The sequence below is a fragment of the Neolamprologus brichardi genome, chromosome 10 (genome assembly GCF_056152115.1).
Source record: "Neolamprologus brichardi isolate AB-2024 chromosome 10, ASM5615211v1, whole genome shotgun sequence".
Lineage (NCBI taxonomy): Eukaryota > Metazoa > Chordata > Actinopteri > Cichliformes > Cichlidae > Neolamprologus > Neolamprologus brichardi.
Window position 1 is genome coordinate 10,021,594 of NC_142113.1, and position 17,821 is coordinate 10,039,414.

General features: G+C 39.5%; 1 protein-coding gene across 9 annotated transcripts in view; it reads right to left on the bottom strand.

The window, feature by feature from the left end:
- Nucleotides 1-7,205: 7,205 nt before the first annotated feature.
- Nucleotides 7,206-17,821, bottom strand: part of acaca (acetyl-CoA carboxylase alpha) — a 31,900-nt gene continuing 21,284 nt past the window's right edge. For all 9 annotated transcript variants that reach the window (XM_035911483.2, XM_035911484.2, XM_035911482.2 and 6 more), the window contains 15 exons: nucleotides 17,429-17,698; nucleotides 16,889-16,986; nucleotides 16,599-16,719; nucleotides 16,322-16,432; nucleotides 14,146-14,289; nucleotides 13,923-14,043; nucleotides 12,871-12,967; nucleotides 12,639-12,735; nucleotides 12,396-12,531; nucleotides 12,144-12,321; nucleotides 11,944-12,056; nucleotides 11,147-11,301; nucleotides 10,200-10,370; nucleotides 9,015-9,151; nucleotides 7,206-8,872 (listed from right to left, as the gene is read on the bottom strand). In XM_035911483.2, coding sequence (XP_035767376.2) covers nucleotides 8,746-8,872; nucleotides 9,015-9,151; nucleotides 10,200-10,370; nucleotides 11,147-11,301; nucleotides 11,944-12,056; nucleotides 12,144-12,321; nucleotides 12,396-12,531; nucleotides 12,639-12,735; nucleotides 12,871-12,967; nucleotides 13,923-14,043; nucleotides 14,146-14,289; nucleotides 16,322-16,432; nucleotides 16,599-16,719; nucleotides 16,889-16,986; nucleotides 17,429-17,698 — 2,076 coding nt within the window. In that variant the 3' untranslated portion in view covers nucleotides 7,206-8,745. The remainder of the gene's footprint in view (nucleotides 8,873-9,014; nucleotides 9,152-10,199; nucleotides 10,371-11,146; nucleotides 11,302-11,943; nucleotides 12,057-12,143; nucleotides 12,322-12,395; nucleotides 12,532-12,638; nucleotides 12,736-12,870; nucleotides 12,968-13,922; nucleotides 14,044-14,145; nucleotides 14,290-16,321; nucleotides 16,433-16,598; nucleotides 16,720-16,888; nucleotides 16,987-17,428; nucleotides 17,699-17,821) is intronic.

The following is a 17,821-nucleotide window of genomic DNA, read 5'->3' on the forward strand; positions in this document are numbered from 1 at the left end:
GCTCTCGTGTCATTTCAGCTTAGTATGAGAGATAGTACTGCTGTTCTTGCTGGCCTGCTCTGCTCTCCCTCGTACTGTGTGTGCAAGAAATTCTAATCACGATGGTGAACTTAACATCAGTTGGCCATTCAGTGTAATTTGGTAGAAAGTTTACCACTTAAAGCATGTCTGAAAATGCCCCTAATACACAATATTATATTTTTTTGCTAATATTGATCTTTGAATTCTGCTAATTAACTGAAATTTACAACATTTACACGTTCCCGTTTGTTGTAGCAGATAATGTTATGCTGGAAACGTAATCCCTATAATCTCAACAAAATACCTTGATGAAGAGAAAGATTTGCAAGTCAAACGTGAAACCAGCAAATCAATTTAAATCTCGCTGACAATGAGAGAGGGGGGGAGGAGGGGGGGGGGGGGGGGCGGGGAATAAGACTTAATTGACCTCTAAGCATTGATTTGTGCACTTACCTACCAATTTAACTGCTTTCACAAGTGTCCTGAAAAAAATAGCAAATCAAGCAAGCAATCATGGAACCTGGTGTCCAGGAAATCTGAACTGTATTTTATATATCGGGTATGTTTTATGCACAAAAGAGCTGATGGCTAATTAGCTGCCTACCGCTGACTAGATGGACTGTTTGACTCTATTATGCCCTGACACTTGAGCTGGGTATCAGCAGCTTGGTTAGATGCCTGCAGCTATAGTATCTTTATTGTTCTTCACAAGACTAGACAATGTTCTTAGACAGAATCAGCATAATTTGTTGGACCAATTACCAAAAGTTTTTTTTAGTCTCTTCTCAAGGAGCATAATACAGTGAGTGACCCATGAAGACTTAGTGTGAACAAATGTATCTTACATCCTGTGCATCAAAATGTAAACACCTGAAAACCGAGAAAAGATAAAAACAAAACAAAAAAACCCCAAAACAATAAGATAAATGCTATTATGTACCAATAATCTACTGCAATTTGAGATGAATCCTTCTGATCCTTATTTGATTTGAACTTAAATTTAGTATTTTTCTCATTGCTGTTCTTTTTAGCCCCTTTCTCAATCTAGCCCAATTCACAAATTTGACTCTTTCTTCACTTTATGCTTGAGGCTTGGTACTCCAGTTTCTGCATGAAAATCATTCACACATAGAATTTTATAATCAATGCCCACAGTAATAGGATTCCTCTGGCCATGGGCAATTAATACAGTTTTCTCCTTTTTTCCCTCCTTGCGCTGATCTCAAAGCTACGAGACATTGGCTTCTCCTCATTTACATATTTATTGCATTGGACTCAAATCTGGCGAGTGATTGATGTGGAGCCTGCCTTCTGAATTTTTAGCGGTCTATTATTATGAAAGACATGGAGGGGGGCTGCAGCACGTCAGTGTAATTTTGATTAAAGTTGAAGAGGACAGAATCACGAGTGTTCCCCACCTACTCTCCTTTCCTACACTGCTTAATCCGTGAGGCCAAGAGCTGATTTCAGCCTGTTATTGAGCCTGAGGAGTCAACCATTCACAAAAAAAGAGGCAGATTCACTTGTTAAGATTTTAATCAATGTGTCACTTGCTCCTAAAGTTAATGACAATGCGATTATTTTCAGTTATTAATGGGTCTTTGGAAAACTTTTTCTTTCCCCTCTTCTATTTATTTTGGATCATGTATGTGGCTGTATCGTTCAGAATAATGTTACGAGCAGTATCCATCTGTTCATGAATGGAATAATAAAAAATGTTTTGAAAGCATGATTTTACTTTGCATAGCAAAGGCTTTTGCACACTGAATTCCTTCAGATTGCTTTGCTGCATAATGCAGACTGAGACAAAGACATGACACTGATGGCTGATCAGATGGTAAGCTTGTATGCTCAAGTGTGAAAAACTCTGCTCTGCATATGGTATATGTGCATACGTGCATGTAATGGGGTGCAGTATGGAGGTGACTGTAGAGCAGTTCTCCAGCTCCAATGGATCAGTTTCAACGTTTCATCTAATGTTTGAGCAAGTTTGGGACATAAAATGTTTCTTGTTTAGTGCAAGCTTTAGCAGTTATAATAAAGTAGCTAACATTCACTCCCATTTTTTAATTAAATGTAAACTCAAATTTTATAAAAGTTTCAGTTGAGGCGAATTTGCCTAAAATCAAAAGCAACCCTCCTTCTCTCATCTATACTTACACCAGCACTCATCTGGAGGCCAGACAGATTCTTGAGAACTTAGATGGCTTTTATCAGTCGGATTTAGATGTAGTAAACTAATGCTGATACATGACATTACTACAAGCTAGCTTGTCAAGCACAGGGATTTCACTGGTTGGCTGCCTTTGTCCTTCAGAGCCAAAGGACGTGCATTATGAGATGCGGTAAACCAACAGTTCCATGTGGAGTTGGCTTTCTATGGTCCACTGATATGCCCTTAATGTATGCAATTTAATGTGACACATCTCTCAGATGGACTCATTGCTGGACTGGACTGATCTTTGCATTCAGCTAAACGGTGCATATCATAACCCATAATGAGTGCCACACAATACACTTCAGTGCAGGCTGTCTTTACTTGAACATATTAATTAATGCATCTTCAGTTCTGGCTTGACGGGCTTTCAGATTCTTTGATGGTGCATCTTGTACTAGACTTCATAACGTCAAATTAGCAACAATAAGTACACATTCCTATAGTAATAAGATGAGGTGACTAAGTCACAAGGAACCTACAGTGCACATAGTTCTATAAGTATTTCATTAAATGTAATTAAATTACATTAAATGTACATCTGTAATTGAGTAATTTATACTTTTTAAAGTTTATGTACTTATATTAGGCTATCTGTGTGGTGTACCTTTTATAGTGAGGATTAGCTATAGTTGTGCATACTTATTTTGGTTCAGAGTTTCTACTTTATTCATTTGTTCTTTATTTTATTTTGTTCACTGTTGTTCAGTTTTCCTTTCATTTGATAGCTTGTTGACAAAAAAAACACAGGAAAGTCAAAAATAAAAAGAGCTTCATTTTGTATTACAGTGCATTCTATGGAAGTATTAATAATAATAATACATTTTATTTGAAAGCGCCTTTCAAAACACTCAAGGTCACTGTACACAGACTAAAAAGCAACATAAAAGCAAGCAATATTGTGAGTCTTGTGCTAAATGGTGTGAAAGGAGAAAACTTTTTACTTTTGCATTTATTTAAAGCTTCTTCAAAACAAAGATTCAAAGAAGAATAAAAGCAACAAATATGAAAGGAAAAACTGCCTTAAAAGTGAAAGAAAAAATGTGATAAAGGCATTAGCAGTTATACAAAGCCAAATGATAAAAATGTGTTGCCTGCCTGAGATCCTCAGGCAGGGAATTTAGTAATTGTGGTGTCCTGGCTGCAAAGACTCGATCACCTTTAGTGACTGATTCTTCTAAGTCTTTAAAAGTCTGTAGCAGATGGCGGTCTGAGGAATAACTGTACAGATGTTCGACTTTCCAAAAATTCAAATACACCGTGCATCTAAATGAGAAGCTGGGCATCCAGCAACGTGTGACTAATTCATCACCTGGAGAATCTGAATATCTGTACAAATTCAACTGCAATCAACCTAAAAGCTGGTTAGATTTCAGTCTATAGCTCAAAGCGACCGACCAACAGGCTGAGTAGACTACAGAGCCCTGTAGTCAGAATGGCTCAAACAATTATGTTTGTAGTAGCATTTGCTTAGAGACACGGTAACAGTAGATAGCATCTTTTTCCCGTCCCAACCTTACCAACACGTCCAATATACCGTGAGGATCTATCGCTGCTTCCATATTTTCTATACCAGTTGATGACCTACAGTGATAATTGTGATGTATGGCCAAAGGTGCTGGACCTCGGCTGCTGACCTTTCCACAATCTCATACTGGGGAACCTTTACCATCGACCTCCTTTGCCCCTCCCCATTTTCCACAGATATTCCAGGGGCTCCAACCTTCCTCTCCCCTCCTCCTCAGCCATGTACATATTGTAGTTGGCTCGACGTACCAAGCCCGAAACACTCCAGTGGTTCCATGAATGTTAATGCTGGGATAAAGGAGCAGAGGAGAGGGGAGGGAGGCACGGTACAAGGGACAACTTTACCTGGCCTGCAATGCACAGCTATATGAAGCTTCTTCCGTGTTACGGTTCATATTGATTAAGCCATGTTTTCCTTGTTATAGTATGTGTGTGAAATATTAAGTGTGTGAGCAGCATTTTCAGGACGAGTCACAATCACACTCCCCAACCATGCGCTGTAATAATTTCACTTTTGTATACGAAATGTAAGGACGACTTTTTGCTATTTGATCTTTGTGTAATTTTGGTGCAATCAAGATTTTAAAAATTTGCTGCTGATGTGTGCCAAAGTTCACTTCAGTCTTTACCAGGCTTGGGTACAGAGGAAATGCCAGCATTATGAAGTGACAATCACAGAGTGTTGCAAGCTTTTACTCCTGCAGAGGGCTGAAGTGCTGCTTTCCTGCCCTCAAAAGAGGTTCACAACCTCTGTATACCCTGCATTTAAGATGCTCTAAATCATTTATTTAAATATTGATCTATACGTGGATTTGCATTTCAGGAACTGAGTTTGCGTTGAGACACTATCAAAGATTACAAATCACAAAACCTGGGATGCATGGGGAAATATCACTATCGTTCTAATCTCACTATCATGAAACTAAATTCAAACAAAGCCACCAGAGTGACAACAATGTTTTACTCTCTGATATAGGTTCAGCTTCACTGGAAGTTTCAAGACTGCATTTATATTCTCATGCATTATTCACAATATATAGCACTGTGCAAAGTTTGGAGCCACCTCTCATTTCTTTATAGTTTATTAGAAACATGGGAAATATGTGCGATATGAAACAACAAGCATAAATGGAAATACAGTATAAGTGCAAATAGAGACTGAAAGTCAATATTTGGTGATGCTGATAGTGCTCCATTGTGTGCTTTTGCAAAGCTCAATTCAATTCAAATCAATTCAATTTTATTTATACAGCTCCAAATCACAACAACAGTTGCCTCAAGGTGCTTTATATTGTAACGTAGGCCCTACAATAAGTAGCAAAGTATATTCTGAGTGTTTTCACTGGCAGGGATGTAAAAGTATCCAGGTATGCTTACTGCATTAGCAGTGTGCTTGGGATCATTGACATGCATAAAATGAAGCAGCTGCCAATCAGTTTTGTAGTTCATCATCGTGGGTAAAAATGTGACGGTACTTTAATGATTTCAAAATACCATAAGTTTCGACAAAATCCTCAACACCGCTGACTGTTTTATAAATGGCTGTAGACTGTTGGACCTCTCTCCTGAACACTTTTAGACTTAGTGACATTTTTAACTAAAACAAAAATCTTTAATCACTCAATAAAATTTGTTGCCACTGATTTTCAGTCCAGTTGTGTCCAGCCTTTCTTCCTTCTCCAAGAATGGCTTCTTGATTGCTACCCTTTGACTGAGATTATTTCCAATTGAGGCTTCACAGAACAGTAGATGGATCAGCTGAAGGGCCAGATGCATCTCTCAGATCTTGTGTCAGGACATTTCTGGATCTTTTTTCATCATATCACGACTTTTATCTTAGGCTGGACAAGTTTCTCCTCCACTTGTCCAGCTTCTTAAAACTGCACCCCATGGTGTGCAGTGTGTCTTTCCAACAGCATTGTTTGATAACACACTTTTTAAAATTGCACATGATGCAACGTGAAATGTTTTTTGGTTTTTTTGTCAGTTATTGAAAAAAAATATTTTCCTCAGTGTGCTTTCAGTATATAACCTGAAGTAAGAGAAACAGGTTTGAAACCAACATTTATTTCAATACCGTAGGGGGAACAATTAATTTAAAAATGACCACATACTCATAAAATTGATAGCATTGTAGTGCGCTGGCCTGTTATAAATTTGCAGTATGTCTGAAATGTAAAAAGACAAGCAAGAACGCAGAGATGAGATGAGCTCTTCAAAATCCTCTGCCTGGAAAAAAGGGGAGAACAGCTGGGACCTGGCACTCCCTCTGTGCCTGTCTACTCTTTGTCATGGCCAAAAGACTCTTGTTTTCAGGCAGTAATCAGACAGCCCTGGGGCTCTGTAAAGACCCTGTTCTCTTTTCATCTCAACTGTTGCATACACCCTGCTAATTGGAATCCTGCAACTGGGTCACAGGCATTGTCTCTCAAGTGCTGTCAAGTCATTGTGACGCGTGAATGTGGAATTATGGTTGTCTCCGATGCATGATTGAGTCTTCTCATCGTAATGCCTCTTTTTCAGTCTCATCACAGATGTGAATTTTTTCCCCCCTTTCTTTCACTAATATTTCTTTCTGCCCCCTCCTGTTTTTGTCACATTTTTTTTGCGTGACACCAGAAGTCACTGGGGCTTGTCATTTGGGTAAAGATGAATATTTAATTCAACTGTAGTAACATTTAAAGTATTCTTCTTTATTTATTTATTTCCTACAAAGCTACTAACTATATATCAGCAGATCCGGTTTGCATCCTTAACTAGAGAAAGATCATTACAAGTTTCTGTCAGTTTCACCTACTGATCCTCTTCCCTCCAGTGGCTGACGAGGAACCTGATTTCGCAGTTTGTCAGTGATTAAAAGCAGAATTAATCGGCCTAGCATGCCACTACAAATGAGCAAGAACCCTCTGGGAGACCAGCAAGACCAAGCAAGGCACATTTCCAATTATACTACCAAATGAATCATTTCTTTTATTGGGCCGTCTATAATTGTGGTGGGTATTGGGTGCATGCAACTCAATTTGTCTTACATATTTGTTGGTAACATGGTAATAGAGTTGACAGAGCCAAGGGGATGATATGAAAGAAAGAGCCGGAATAAAAAAAAAGAAGAAAAAAAGGGGAGGATGAGCTAGATCCCTCAATATTTGTTTGATCTGCTTCATCCTCCTTAATACTGTTGAAGTTTAAAAGCCAGAGAGAAAAATGGCACTTTAATCATCTGTGGATTGAGGAATGGGAAGACTATCATTTTCAAATAATCAGAAAATGTCTCTCCAGAGTCACAGACTTTGTTCTGACTACTGGAATTAATGAGGCTTCCAGTGATGTGATTATCAGTCGCCGGAATCATCGATATAGAAAAATAATTGACAAATTAAATTAGCATAAATTCTTGAAAACAAGACATTTGTTAAAAAAAATAAATCAAAAAACTTTAAACTACGTTGGGTAAGCTTTATTTAAAGTTGAAGTTACATTTAGAGCACATCGTCATCAGTGTAGATTATTTTCCGTCTTCAATTAGGAAACATCCAGTTACTTAGAAAGCAGCTGGGAAGCTTGTCAGTACAGGTGTCAACACACACACACAGAAAAGGCACAGCAATAACTATGAAGCCATTTCACATTGCCAACATTGGTATTCAGCAGTGCATTATAATGACACAATGATCTAAAAGTTTAAATTTAACAATGTAGTGCCCTTTAGCTGTTGTTATTATTAGCATTATGTACTCAGTTCCTTACAACAGGTTGTCTTTCTATCATAACACAAATACAGTGGAATATGTGATTCAGAAGACTGGTTTAAATGGTAAAAATAAACAACATTTCATACACCAGATGTAAAAACTTCAGCAACAGTTGATTACAGTTAAAATGTAACGTATATGTGAACAGTAGCTTTTATCATTTCACAGACATTTTTAAAAAAATTGGCCATTTGATTGTTAATTCAAATATATCTCTTTAGAAAAAAAAACAGAAACTCAAACAAATAAAACATAAATTTAGAACAAGCGTAACTTAAGACTCAACAGCTGTCAAAAAAAAGAGGAAAAAAAGATCTTTCTGAGCAAGCTTACGTTTTAAACTCCGTCTAGTGCCATTATCATTTCGTATTCAAGCTTTCGTCAACTCTCCGTGCGTTACTGTTTGTTTCACTTTGTGCATTTATGTTTGCACGTATGCTAGATGCAACATTTCAAATGCAGGCTTGATTCTGGCTGCAATGTAAGGGAACAGTAAGCACTAAAGTGCCTCTAAAGCAGCATTTACTGTGTGAAGGGGACAGCTGTGGTTTTGTTGTGAGGCGAGCTGCCCATTGCTCACTGCAGGGTAACTGTGCAATAGTTGGGGTTTAAAAGGGACCTTTCTGCTGCTCCCTGCTGAGCTCCCCTGTTCAATTCTGTCTTTGTTCAGTAACTAAGTGCTCCATGCTTAGGAGTGTAAAAAAACCCTTTTTTTCTAACTCCTCTAGCAATGTGTCGCCACTGTTGAGCTGGTCATCAAAACGCTTGCAAATCTTAGCAAGCGTATGTCACAAACCTAGGTGTCTTTTTAAGAACAGTGTGTTTAATTTATACTTGGGAACACTCCAGTTGAAAAGCATGGATTATCATGGAAGCATAGACATCCTCTCGAGTCATCTGTGTAAACTCCAAACGTATTATTAAATTAAATTCACTAGATATTTCTATATTGTCATTCTTTTAATTGCACTTCAGTACAAAATACACAAATTCATCTTAAATACTAGCACATGTGTACTGCCATTTACAAAATGGTATAAATGATGTCAGTCAACTCTTGATTACTGAGAATCATTGCCAGCGGTTCATTAACAACGTGGCTGCTGCCAGGGGTCATCATGCTGGCTCCTCTAGCCTCAATCTCCAGATCAGGTTGAACCAGGCTCTGTTTAGGTCTGACTATGGCCTAAGCTGGGCTTTAAGCCAAGCATGGGCAAAGACAGGCCCCCACTAGGAGGATGCTGATGTCTCCATAGTGGACAGGATACGTACCACTTCTGCTCTCTGAGTAGGTGAGATGTGCTGGGTCATGTGCACAATAGAATCCATGGCAACCTCTGGATTGGCTTGAACAAGGCTGGGAGAAAAAAAAAGGAGAGGGAAACAAAAGAAAATGAGCCTGTCAGGTGGGCGAATGAAGGTTAAGAAAGGAGAAAATGAGCTATTTAATTCCAGCACTCAGCAGCAGTTTGCGCTGTTGCACAGCTTTGAATGATCACCTGCGAATCTGCTTGAGGATGTGGTCTCTGCGGATGTACTTGATGTTCTCGTCGATGACTGATCTTGCACCCTCTTCTTCAGCTAGCTGCCTCTCCAGCCAAGCCACCACTTCTTCATTGTTATCCCACAGATAGGCCTGCAGAACACAGAGAGCGTTAAAGGACAGAAAATGAATCATTGTATGCAGCAGTTAAGCATTTATAAAGCCTGAAAATCCCACTTTTTTTCATGATGCAACAATGAGTGGAAGTAAAAGCAATTAAAAGTTACACACCATATTAAAAGATAAAATTAGCAAAATATCATGAATCAACAAATAAATATCAACATCAACAACAACAACAACAACAAAAAAGATGGACAGGCACAAAGTGGGGGCCTGATGTCTTGCTGACTGGACCTGATGGAAAAATTAGTATTCATGAGTGCTGGCATTTTCTGTTCCCAAACAAAGCCAGGCTGGAGGGCTTAGTGAAGATTTGGGGGTTTAATGGGCTCTTGCCTTTTTATGAACAGTCCTGCTTGAGGTCCACAAGAACATTTAACGCCCTTATTAATCATTTTTAATCTGTTTGCTTTTAATTAAGAAACAGCGTGTTGCTCTCCTATCTGCACGTGCCAGGGCTGTGATTAATTGTGGCTTAAGACAGCCAGTCCTGATTAGGGTAATGTATTAGCTAACAAGAAGGCCACTTCTTAAGAGATCTCAAACACTGAGCCGACTCCTGTCACCCCAGCGGCTGGAGCTCTGAGCCTTAGAAGCAAGGAAGCACAGAAGGAAGGAAGGAAAGATGATGACTTTCACAGAGCGATACACAATGAGACATTACAAAAAAAAATTAAAAAAATCTAACATGAAAGGCACTGAAAAGCAGAAATGTCTACAATTCTGTGTGGTTGTGTGGACATGATGAAAAGGTTCACTACATGACAGATATTTTGTTATTCCACAATTCTGGTTTCAGTCTACTGTGAAAATAACTAGAATTTACCAGTATTTTAAATATTCAAAGTTTTTATTTTGTACTCTGAATGAATTCTACACGATCCCCTCGCTCTGTAAAGTCAAACTTTTAAATTTATGAACCACCAGATCCTTCCATATTATCATACTTTTCACTCAGAGCCAATACATATTGAACGATTTTACAACAAAACCTAAAAACGCCAACATTGGCTTTCACCTTTACAGCCCCCTCGGCCTCCACAAACCAGCGGCGCAACATCGCCTGGATCTGCCCATCTGTCAGCTCGCTGTTGGCCACCTGGATCTTCCTTTTTACGGTTTCCTCCAGCAGCAGACGCCGCAGACGCCAGTAGAAGAACTGACGGGATGTCTGCCATTCTAGGATATCCTGAAGAGGCAAAAGACAAGCATCTAGCGTTACAAAGAGCTGGTAGCATGAAGAGCTACGTTTTAATCCTGCTGAATCCCAATTCTAATGTGGAGCATTGCCTTCTGTATCAAGTGAAGCCAAAAGTGTGGCACTCAGGTAGCACTAATTAAGTAGACCACTGTATTACCTGGCTTAAAAACTGTCTGCTTTGACACAAATGTCAATGAATTTATAGGTTTCATTCAGCCTTAATAAAATAAAATCTAATTCGACACATTTAAAATGTAATTGTTGTAAAGCGGATTGGTGTGTTAATAACACATGCTGTTCTTCACATTACAGTGAACTGATGGTCTGAGGATGTCTGTTCTCCTTTTCCGTGCTAGTATACTTTAGAATAGGTAATAATCCTCTCCTGTATATAGCATGTAGGGCAGGAAAGAGGGGAAGAGAAAAAAAAAACAAAAAAAAACACCCCGACTGCCATCCATCTGTAAAACACCCCTCTGGTCATGTGAGCAAAGTGTGTATCTGTGTGCATTTGTATGTGAAAGATGGGTCTGTGAAGGCACAGAATGAGATGGGGTCTGCCTAAGGCTGCTCTGTAGTTGCTAAGGTGATAGACCAGGGTCATCAGAAGATAATTATAAGGATGAATCTCGCAGCCTGTTGAGACCAAACATTATTCACTAGGCAGGTGCAGCAGCAGCTAGACTGATACTCCCCTATGGGCTTTTCAGGTTATTCACAGACTACACCTTCATATGTGCACACGTGATAGTGTTAGCTCTCACCGTGATGACCCCCTTCTCTTGCATGCGACCTGGGGTGTCATGGAGGTCTGCAAACTGTACAGCCACCTGATGGTAGATGGGCAAAAGAAACTCCTCACGCTCCTTAAGTTTGGTTTCCAGCTCTTTGCGATCAGGAGGGCTCAGCTCTGGGGTTCCTGTTGGAAGTTTCAGAGTAATAGCATGAAACATATTAGGCATATTTCACTGGATTATTCTAAAAAGTTGAATTTAGGGATCAGCAATCAAAAGTGCATTTGCTTATCTACATTTCTGAGCACGTATAATGTAACTGTATTTTCTGTTTACCTCTGTACTATCAGCCTATTTTTTTTATGCAGGCAGTTGCATGGTAGTCCTGTATTTGCCTTTTGGTATGTCATACATAAACACAGGTTCTCTATGAGAATGTAGTTGGGAATCAACTTCTGCTAATAGGGTTTTATTCTAGCACCGCCCCCAAACCCTCACTTCTGTCAGAGCAGACAGATGAGCTCCCGAAACCCTCACAGTAAACCATCACTATGCCGAAAGCTCCAAGCAATTGCAGCATTGGTCCAAGGGGAAAAAAAATCAATAGTCTGCATGGGAGAGACAGTAGAGCTAGTGATTAATCTGAGCAGGTTGTGACCGACACATCTCCCAGGGGAATGCAAAAAAGATGACACAAAATCAAGAATGACAGGGGAAGCATATATGCTCACACCTTTTGCTTCTCCCTTAAATAAAGGTAAGACCAAACGGGGAGGAAGAGAGATAGCCCTAAAGAGGAATACTCAGATTTCAAGTGTGGGGCTTACCCAATTTTTCAGCCAAGCCCATGTAGACTGGATCTACTCTTCTCATCGTCTTGACCAGATCCTTCCTTCTAAACTTGATCTCGACTGTCCCTTCAGGCTCCAACACACCACCTCTGGAAACAGAAAGGATTTAAGTGAGGAAAGACAAGGTATTAATAAAAAAAATAAAAAAATTCTGCCTCCTTTTCTCCAAAGCTCACCGGCTGTCCTTGTCGGCGTACATCTCCATGTGCCGGGGGTTGATGGTGGGATCTATAACGACCCAGGAGCCTCCTCTCAGCTCAGCCTGCGGGGGGATATAAACCAATACTGGCTGCTTGTACTCTCTCAGCCCATCCACAATGTAGGCCCCGAATTTCAGCACTTGGTCGTACATATCTAAAGAGGATAAAACCATATTAGATGAAGATAGGGTTCAATCACTAATTGGTTGGTGACTGAGGCAGAAGTACCTTTCATCCCTCCAGAAAAGCCCCTCCAATTGGCAAACACAATGAGAGGTAAGCCCTCCCGGTTTAGGTCCTTAATGGCCTGAGCAGTTTTGAAAGCAGAATCTGGGAACCACACCTGTCCTGCCTGTTGGATGAGCTAAATATAAAATAAAAACGAAAGAAAGCGGTATCAGTACAAAGGTGTCTGTGAATGTGTTGTGTGCCTGTTCATTCTTGAATATATACACACTCAGTGACCCTTACCTTAGCCTCAGAGTCTAAATTGGCTGGATCAGCTGGGATCGACAGTTCCACTGACCTGGTTTCCACAGCAACAACTCCAGTCGGTATCCCACCGAGTCTGTAAAGAGGCCATCCACTGTTAAAATCTACAAAATACTTTGATATGATTTTTAAAAGCTAATCAATTTTTTTGTTTTGTTTTGTAAATCAATAACGTTTAGTGACATGTAACCTGGTTTTATTTGGGACTTACCTGGCTCTGCCTACCACTACACTCTGAGCCCACGGCTGCATGATCTCCATGAAAGAGCCATGGTCGAAGAAGCCAAGCTGCCAGGAACCCTTTGGAGCTTTATTGAGAGAGAGCAGAATACATGCACAGAGTAAATAAAGGCAAAAAGTGAAGTTAATTAATGAAAATTCTAAATGCAACACAATCAGATCCACTTCCAAAAAGCATTCTCTCTTCTCGTGATATTTTTAAAATCCCTAGCTTTCTTCTGTGTGCAGACTCAGCGTGTATATTCGCAGGATCTGTCATCTTGGCACCGCCCGTGATAGATGACTGTATAAGCAGACTTGCTCAGCTCTTTTTCTGCCTGTACACCCCAAGAAACATGCCCAGCCTAAGAGGTTACCATTCAATTAAGCTTGGCCACTCATCACTACCAGACGTTGACTGGCTTCCCACACGGTTCCCCGATCTCTTTGCCATCCCAAGCAGTAATTACACTGATGTGGAACCTGCTCAGTCCTGACCTGCAGTGTAAAACACACTGCATCAATTTTGGTGCTGATCTGGCCTTTGGCGGCATGGTGTTAGGCTTCACTGTTTCTTGCTTAGTTTCTTAATAGCCTTTCTCTTGTAATGAATTATTCCAACCTTTAACTCTTAGGCTATCAGGCTGAAATAATAAATCTTTATATTTACCTTAAATAACACACAAAAAAACTTGACTTTTTAACAACTGCTGATGAAGCAATATTAATGATCATTAGAGGAAAAGTGAAGTGTATACATTATTTTTATAGTCAAAGCTTAGATTTGAGAGCTTAGATGCTAAACAAATCACTGCATCTTTTTTGACTATGTTCAGAATTATAACATCAATAGCATTAATAATTAATAGGATGATTTCTAGTAAATAAAACTGAGCATTTAATACAGAGTAACAAAGAAGCTACAGTGAATAGAAGGTCTGCATTTTTTTTTAATACACACTCTTCAAATATTACTCGAGAATCGATTTGCTAGTCCAAACTTTTTCATAATCAAATTTAAATATGTCCACATTAGGCACTCACTCTGACTGGGGCGTCCTGCCAACATCCAGCGAGGGTCATAAGGAGCCTTGGTAGGTACAAACTCTACCGGTCGATCTATGGGATCCTTGGCATTAAGGATGGGCACTGGGCTAGATTTACACTGAGGAAAAGATCACTCATTATGATCATGATATCACATTATTAAATGAAATTGTACATTACATTATTATATTTACATACTTTCTAAACATCTAGCTGTTACCTTGGGCATGTAGGACAGCCACTGCAAAAGAGTGAAGACTCCCTCAAAGTCATCGCAAACAGTGCAGTGAGTGACACCATTGTTGTGCATGATCTGAACTCCACCGAGTTGGTTGTTGGATGTATACACTTCTCTGCCCAGCACCTAATGTAGGAAAAGGACAAATGTATGGATTTCTGGGGAAATGTTTGACAAAGGTATTTTATTTTAGATCAGGCAACTAAAGAAGGCAATGTTTCAAAACCTGAAGCATTAGTTTCCCGCTTAATTGAACAGAATGTGGATTTACCCTTTAAAAACTAGTCTCAAACTAAGTCAAAATACTGTTGCGCAACACTGGCTGACAACAGGAAGTGTTGTAAACAAGTTTCTAGTCTGTGTATCCAGGTTACGGCAGCCTTGTCGATACCCCTCTTTCACAGTAGTGACATTTTTGGGGACAGCGCCTGCTTCTCTTCATAGCCGATTTCTTAACACATTGCTTGAATTAACACGTCGCTTTCTTAACAAGAAAACCTAATTCATTATACTGGCTTACATCCATTTCTGGTGTGCAACAGAAACCAATGTATCTGTATACATTTAGAGCCACCAAACTTATTTTATCTTCATGTTGTTCCTTTGCCAACCTGAAGCCATAAAATCTCACTTCCAGCCCACCCTATTTTCATAAGCATCTCAGAACAGGTGGCAGGGCCCTGACATGCTTCTATAAAAATCAGAGAGGAGCTCAATCCCTACCCTCAGCTCTCACCTTTTCAGCCATCATTTACTTTTTTTATTACCATTAATGGTTATGTATCTGGCTACAAATCTAGGGCACTCTCCTAAAGCTGTCAGGAAAGCTGGCTGCCCCAAGAAACATTGCAGTCACCTTGACATACACAAAACCCCTGTGCCTCTGGCCATCGCCAGATTCATTAAGATTCCACTGCGGAGAGAAGAGGAGGAGACAAAGGAGGAGGAACGAAGGGAGATGATTGGAAGGAAGAAAACGAGGCACCAAGTGGTAGCAACAGCTCGCTGGGGTATTTGTGCTAGTAGTTACTATCCATTCCCCATGAAAATAGGAGTTCTTTCCAGCAGTTAATGAAATGATGATCTCTGGGTGGCAGCCTCCTGCTCTCTATTAAGTTTCAGTTAATAGCCACGAAGTCACATGATAAATGAGCAGGCCAAAAAAAAAAAAAAAAAAAAATCTTAAATCAGTGATGCTGGTTAAAATCATTTTCTCCAAATAAAAACAAAAAAAATGTGTTGCTATTCATCACCTCTATATTGTGGAAATTTGTCAGTAACCATTATTGTGATGCTGCTCCTACAAATGGAGCAAAACAGTGGGACAATCTAAAAACAATTGAGCTTCCAGCAAATAGATATACCATCATTGGGCCATTTGCATGGCTTGTCATGTTGTGAACTGTCATCCAATTTGAAATGAAATCATCTTAATGCACTGACAAGGACAGAGAATGGGTAGCAAGCCAAAAGGAGGCAGCGATGCGTGCAGACACGCACACAGACACACACTAATCAAGTGTATAAAGGCGAGAAAAAAAACAAAAAACAATCTGCATCAGCAAAACTTTTCATTCTGATTAAAAACAAATGATATGGGTGTCCTGCACTGCAGCCTCTGGCATGTCACTCTATTTCTATGCAAATACAACTTCATGGTGCGCTTTCAATTATTCCACTTTGAGTGGCAGCCAGGCCTGTGGCTGGGATCGGAAAGGGAATCCCAGTAGAACACAGCAAGGCGGAGGGAATGAGCTTCGAAATTGCTCAAACAGGGAGGGGGGAACAAGGCATATAAACCGAAAAATAAAAATAAAATCATCAAAGCACACAATGTTTTCTGTTACATTTTTTTTCATAATTCAAAAAAACAAACAAAACAAAACAAAAAAAAACACAAAAGACCCATTTGACCTTCCTCCCATATTAGCTGAAAAATTTAAAAGTCAACTAATGAATATATATTGGTTTGCTCATTAAAGCGCAGATGCATTAATTATATGAATTTAGAAACAGCTCATTTGGTGTTCACTCCCCATTACAGGAGAAGCAGAGTGCAGATGTGTACAACACAATCATGTTTTTCTTCTACAACAGCAGAAAGGCACCATCACTGTATTTTACTGTATCTAAATTACACAAAAATGACCCATTTCACCTTATTGAGGGCTCCAGCTCCAGTAAGGATGATGTGGGAGTTGTCCACTTGTATGGTCCTCTGTCCAAGCCTCACCAGATAGGCTCCAATACCTATGGCTCGGCATGTGACCTAGAGGACAAGACGAGTGCAAGACTTCCAATAAGCAACCATCCAGCTTTTCACATCTTTACATACAGCAAGTCTTTCTTCTTAACAGAACATACAAACTCAAGGCAAAGCAGCAGACTACATATATGAATGTGTGTTTGCACACAAGTGCGCACTTGAATCTTACCAGATTCATCGTGATGATCTCCTCGTAAGCCAGAGAGGATTCTCCGGCAATCATTCCCGACCCTCTCAGATTCTCCACACCCAGCCCTTCATCTTTACCTATAATGTCAGTGATCTTGTACCTGCGTGACAACACATACATTCACTCAAATCCAGATGCGATGACCCCCTCTTACCTTTGTCTCCATCTGTCACATCTTGTGTTTGAAGCTTGAAGATAACAAGCTTATAAAATCATATCCTCACATACAAAATTAACTATTAATGCATACTTAAAAAAAAAAAAAGTACCTCGATTCACCCTCATCCTCCACATGTTCGCAATGCACTGAGTTTAGAGCTGAAACCTTCTTGTAATCCTGAGGTGTGAGGTAGAGATACTTGAAACCCTGTAGGAAAAAAAAAACATGCAAATGAAATAATGTTGACAGCTTAAAAATAGACAAAAATGAAGATGCAGGAGACAAAAAGTCAGGAAACTTTTTTTAAAGACAGAAAAAAATAAATAAATAATTGAGAGAACAGATTAGTCTCAGAATTTCTATACTACACCTTTAGTAAAAAAGAAATACTTAATACATAATAATAAACCTTCAAATGCAAATACACTGAGATAATGACAGCAAATCTAAAACAAAAAAATCGTTTAGAATTATGGAAAACTAAATAACTAAAACTTACTAAAGTATTAGGAATATTATGATATTCTCAATAATTATCTACAAATAGTGATTAGTGGATTTCACTTAAAATAATAATAAAAAAAATTCTATACAAATTTAAATTAAAGTTTAAGTATAGCCTAATGTCTCTGAGACTCTGCTGGCTGACCTTGTAAGGATCAGCTGGATCTTGCCAGGCCACATGAAACATATGTCTGATTTCCTCTGCCAGACCGATGCGGGCACCGCTGTTGGCCGCAATATAGAGTCGGGGGATGCCACTTTCCCGAGCCATCTCTGAGGCTCGCAGGAACAGCATGTCCTCCTGGGGCCCAAAGGAGCCTATCTTGTGTGTGATGTCATTGCTTATGACAATGATCTCACGTCCTGCTGGGTACTCTGGGGTTCGCAGGGTCATCCGCCATGCAACCATGCCAATCTGGAGAGATCAAATAGGGAAACTTTAACACAATAAATACAGAATATCTGTAAGTATTAGACAATAAATAAATCACATTAGCTGCATAGCTGTTTTTCTGATTTAGAACATGACCATGTTCGC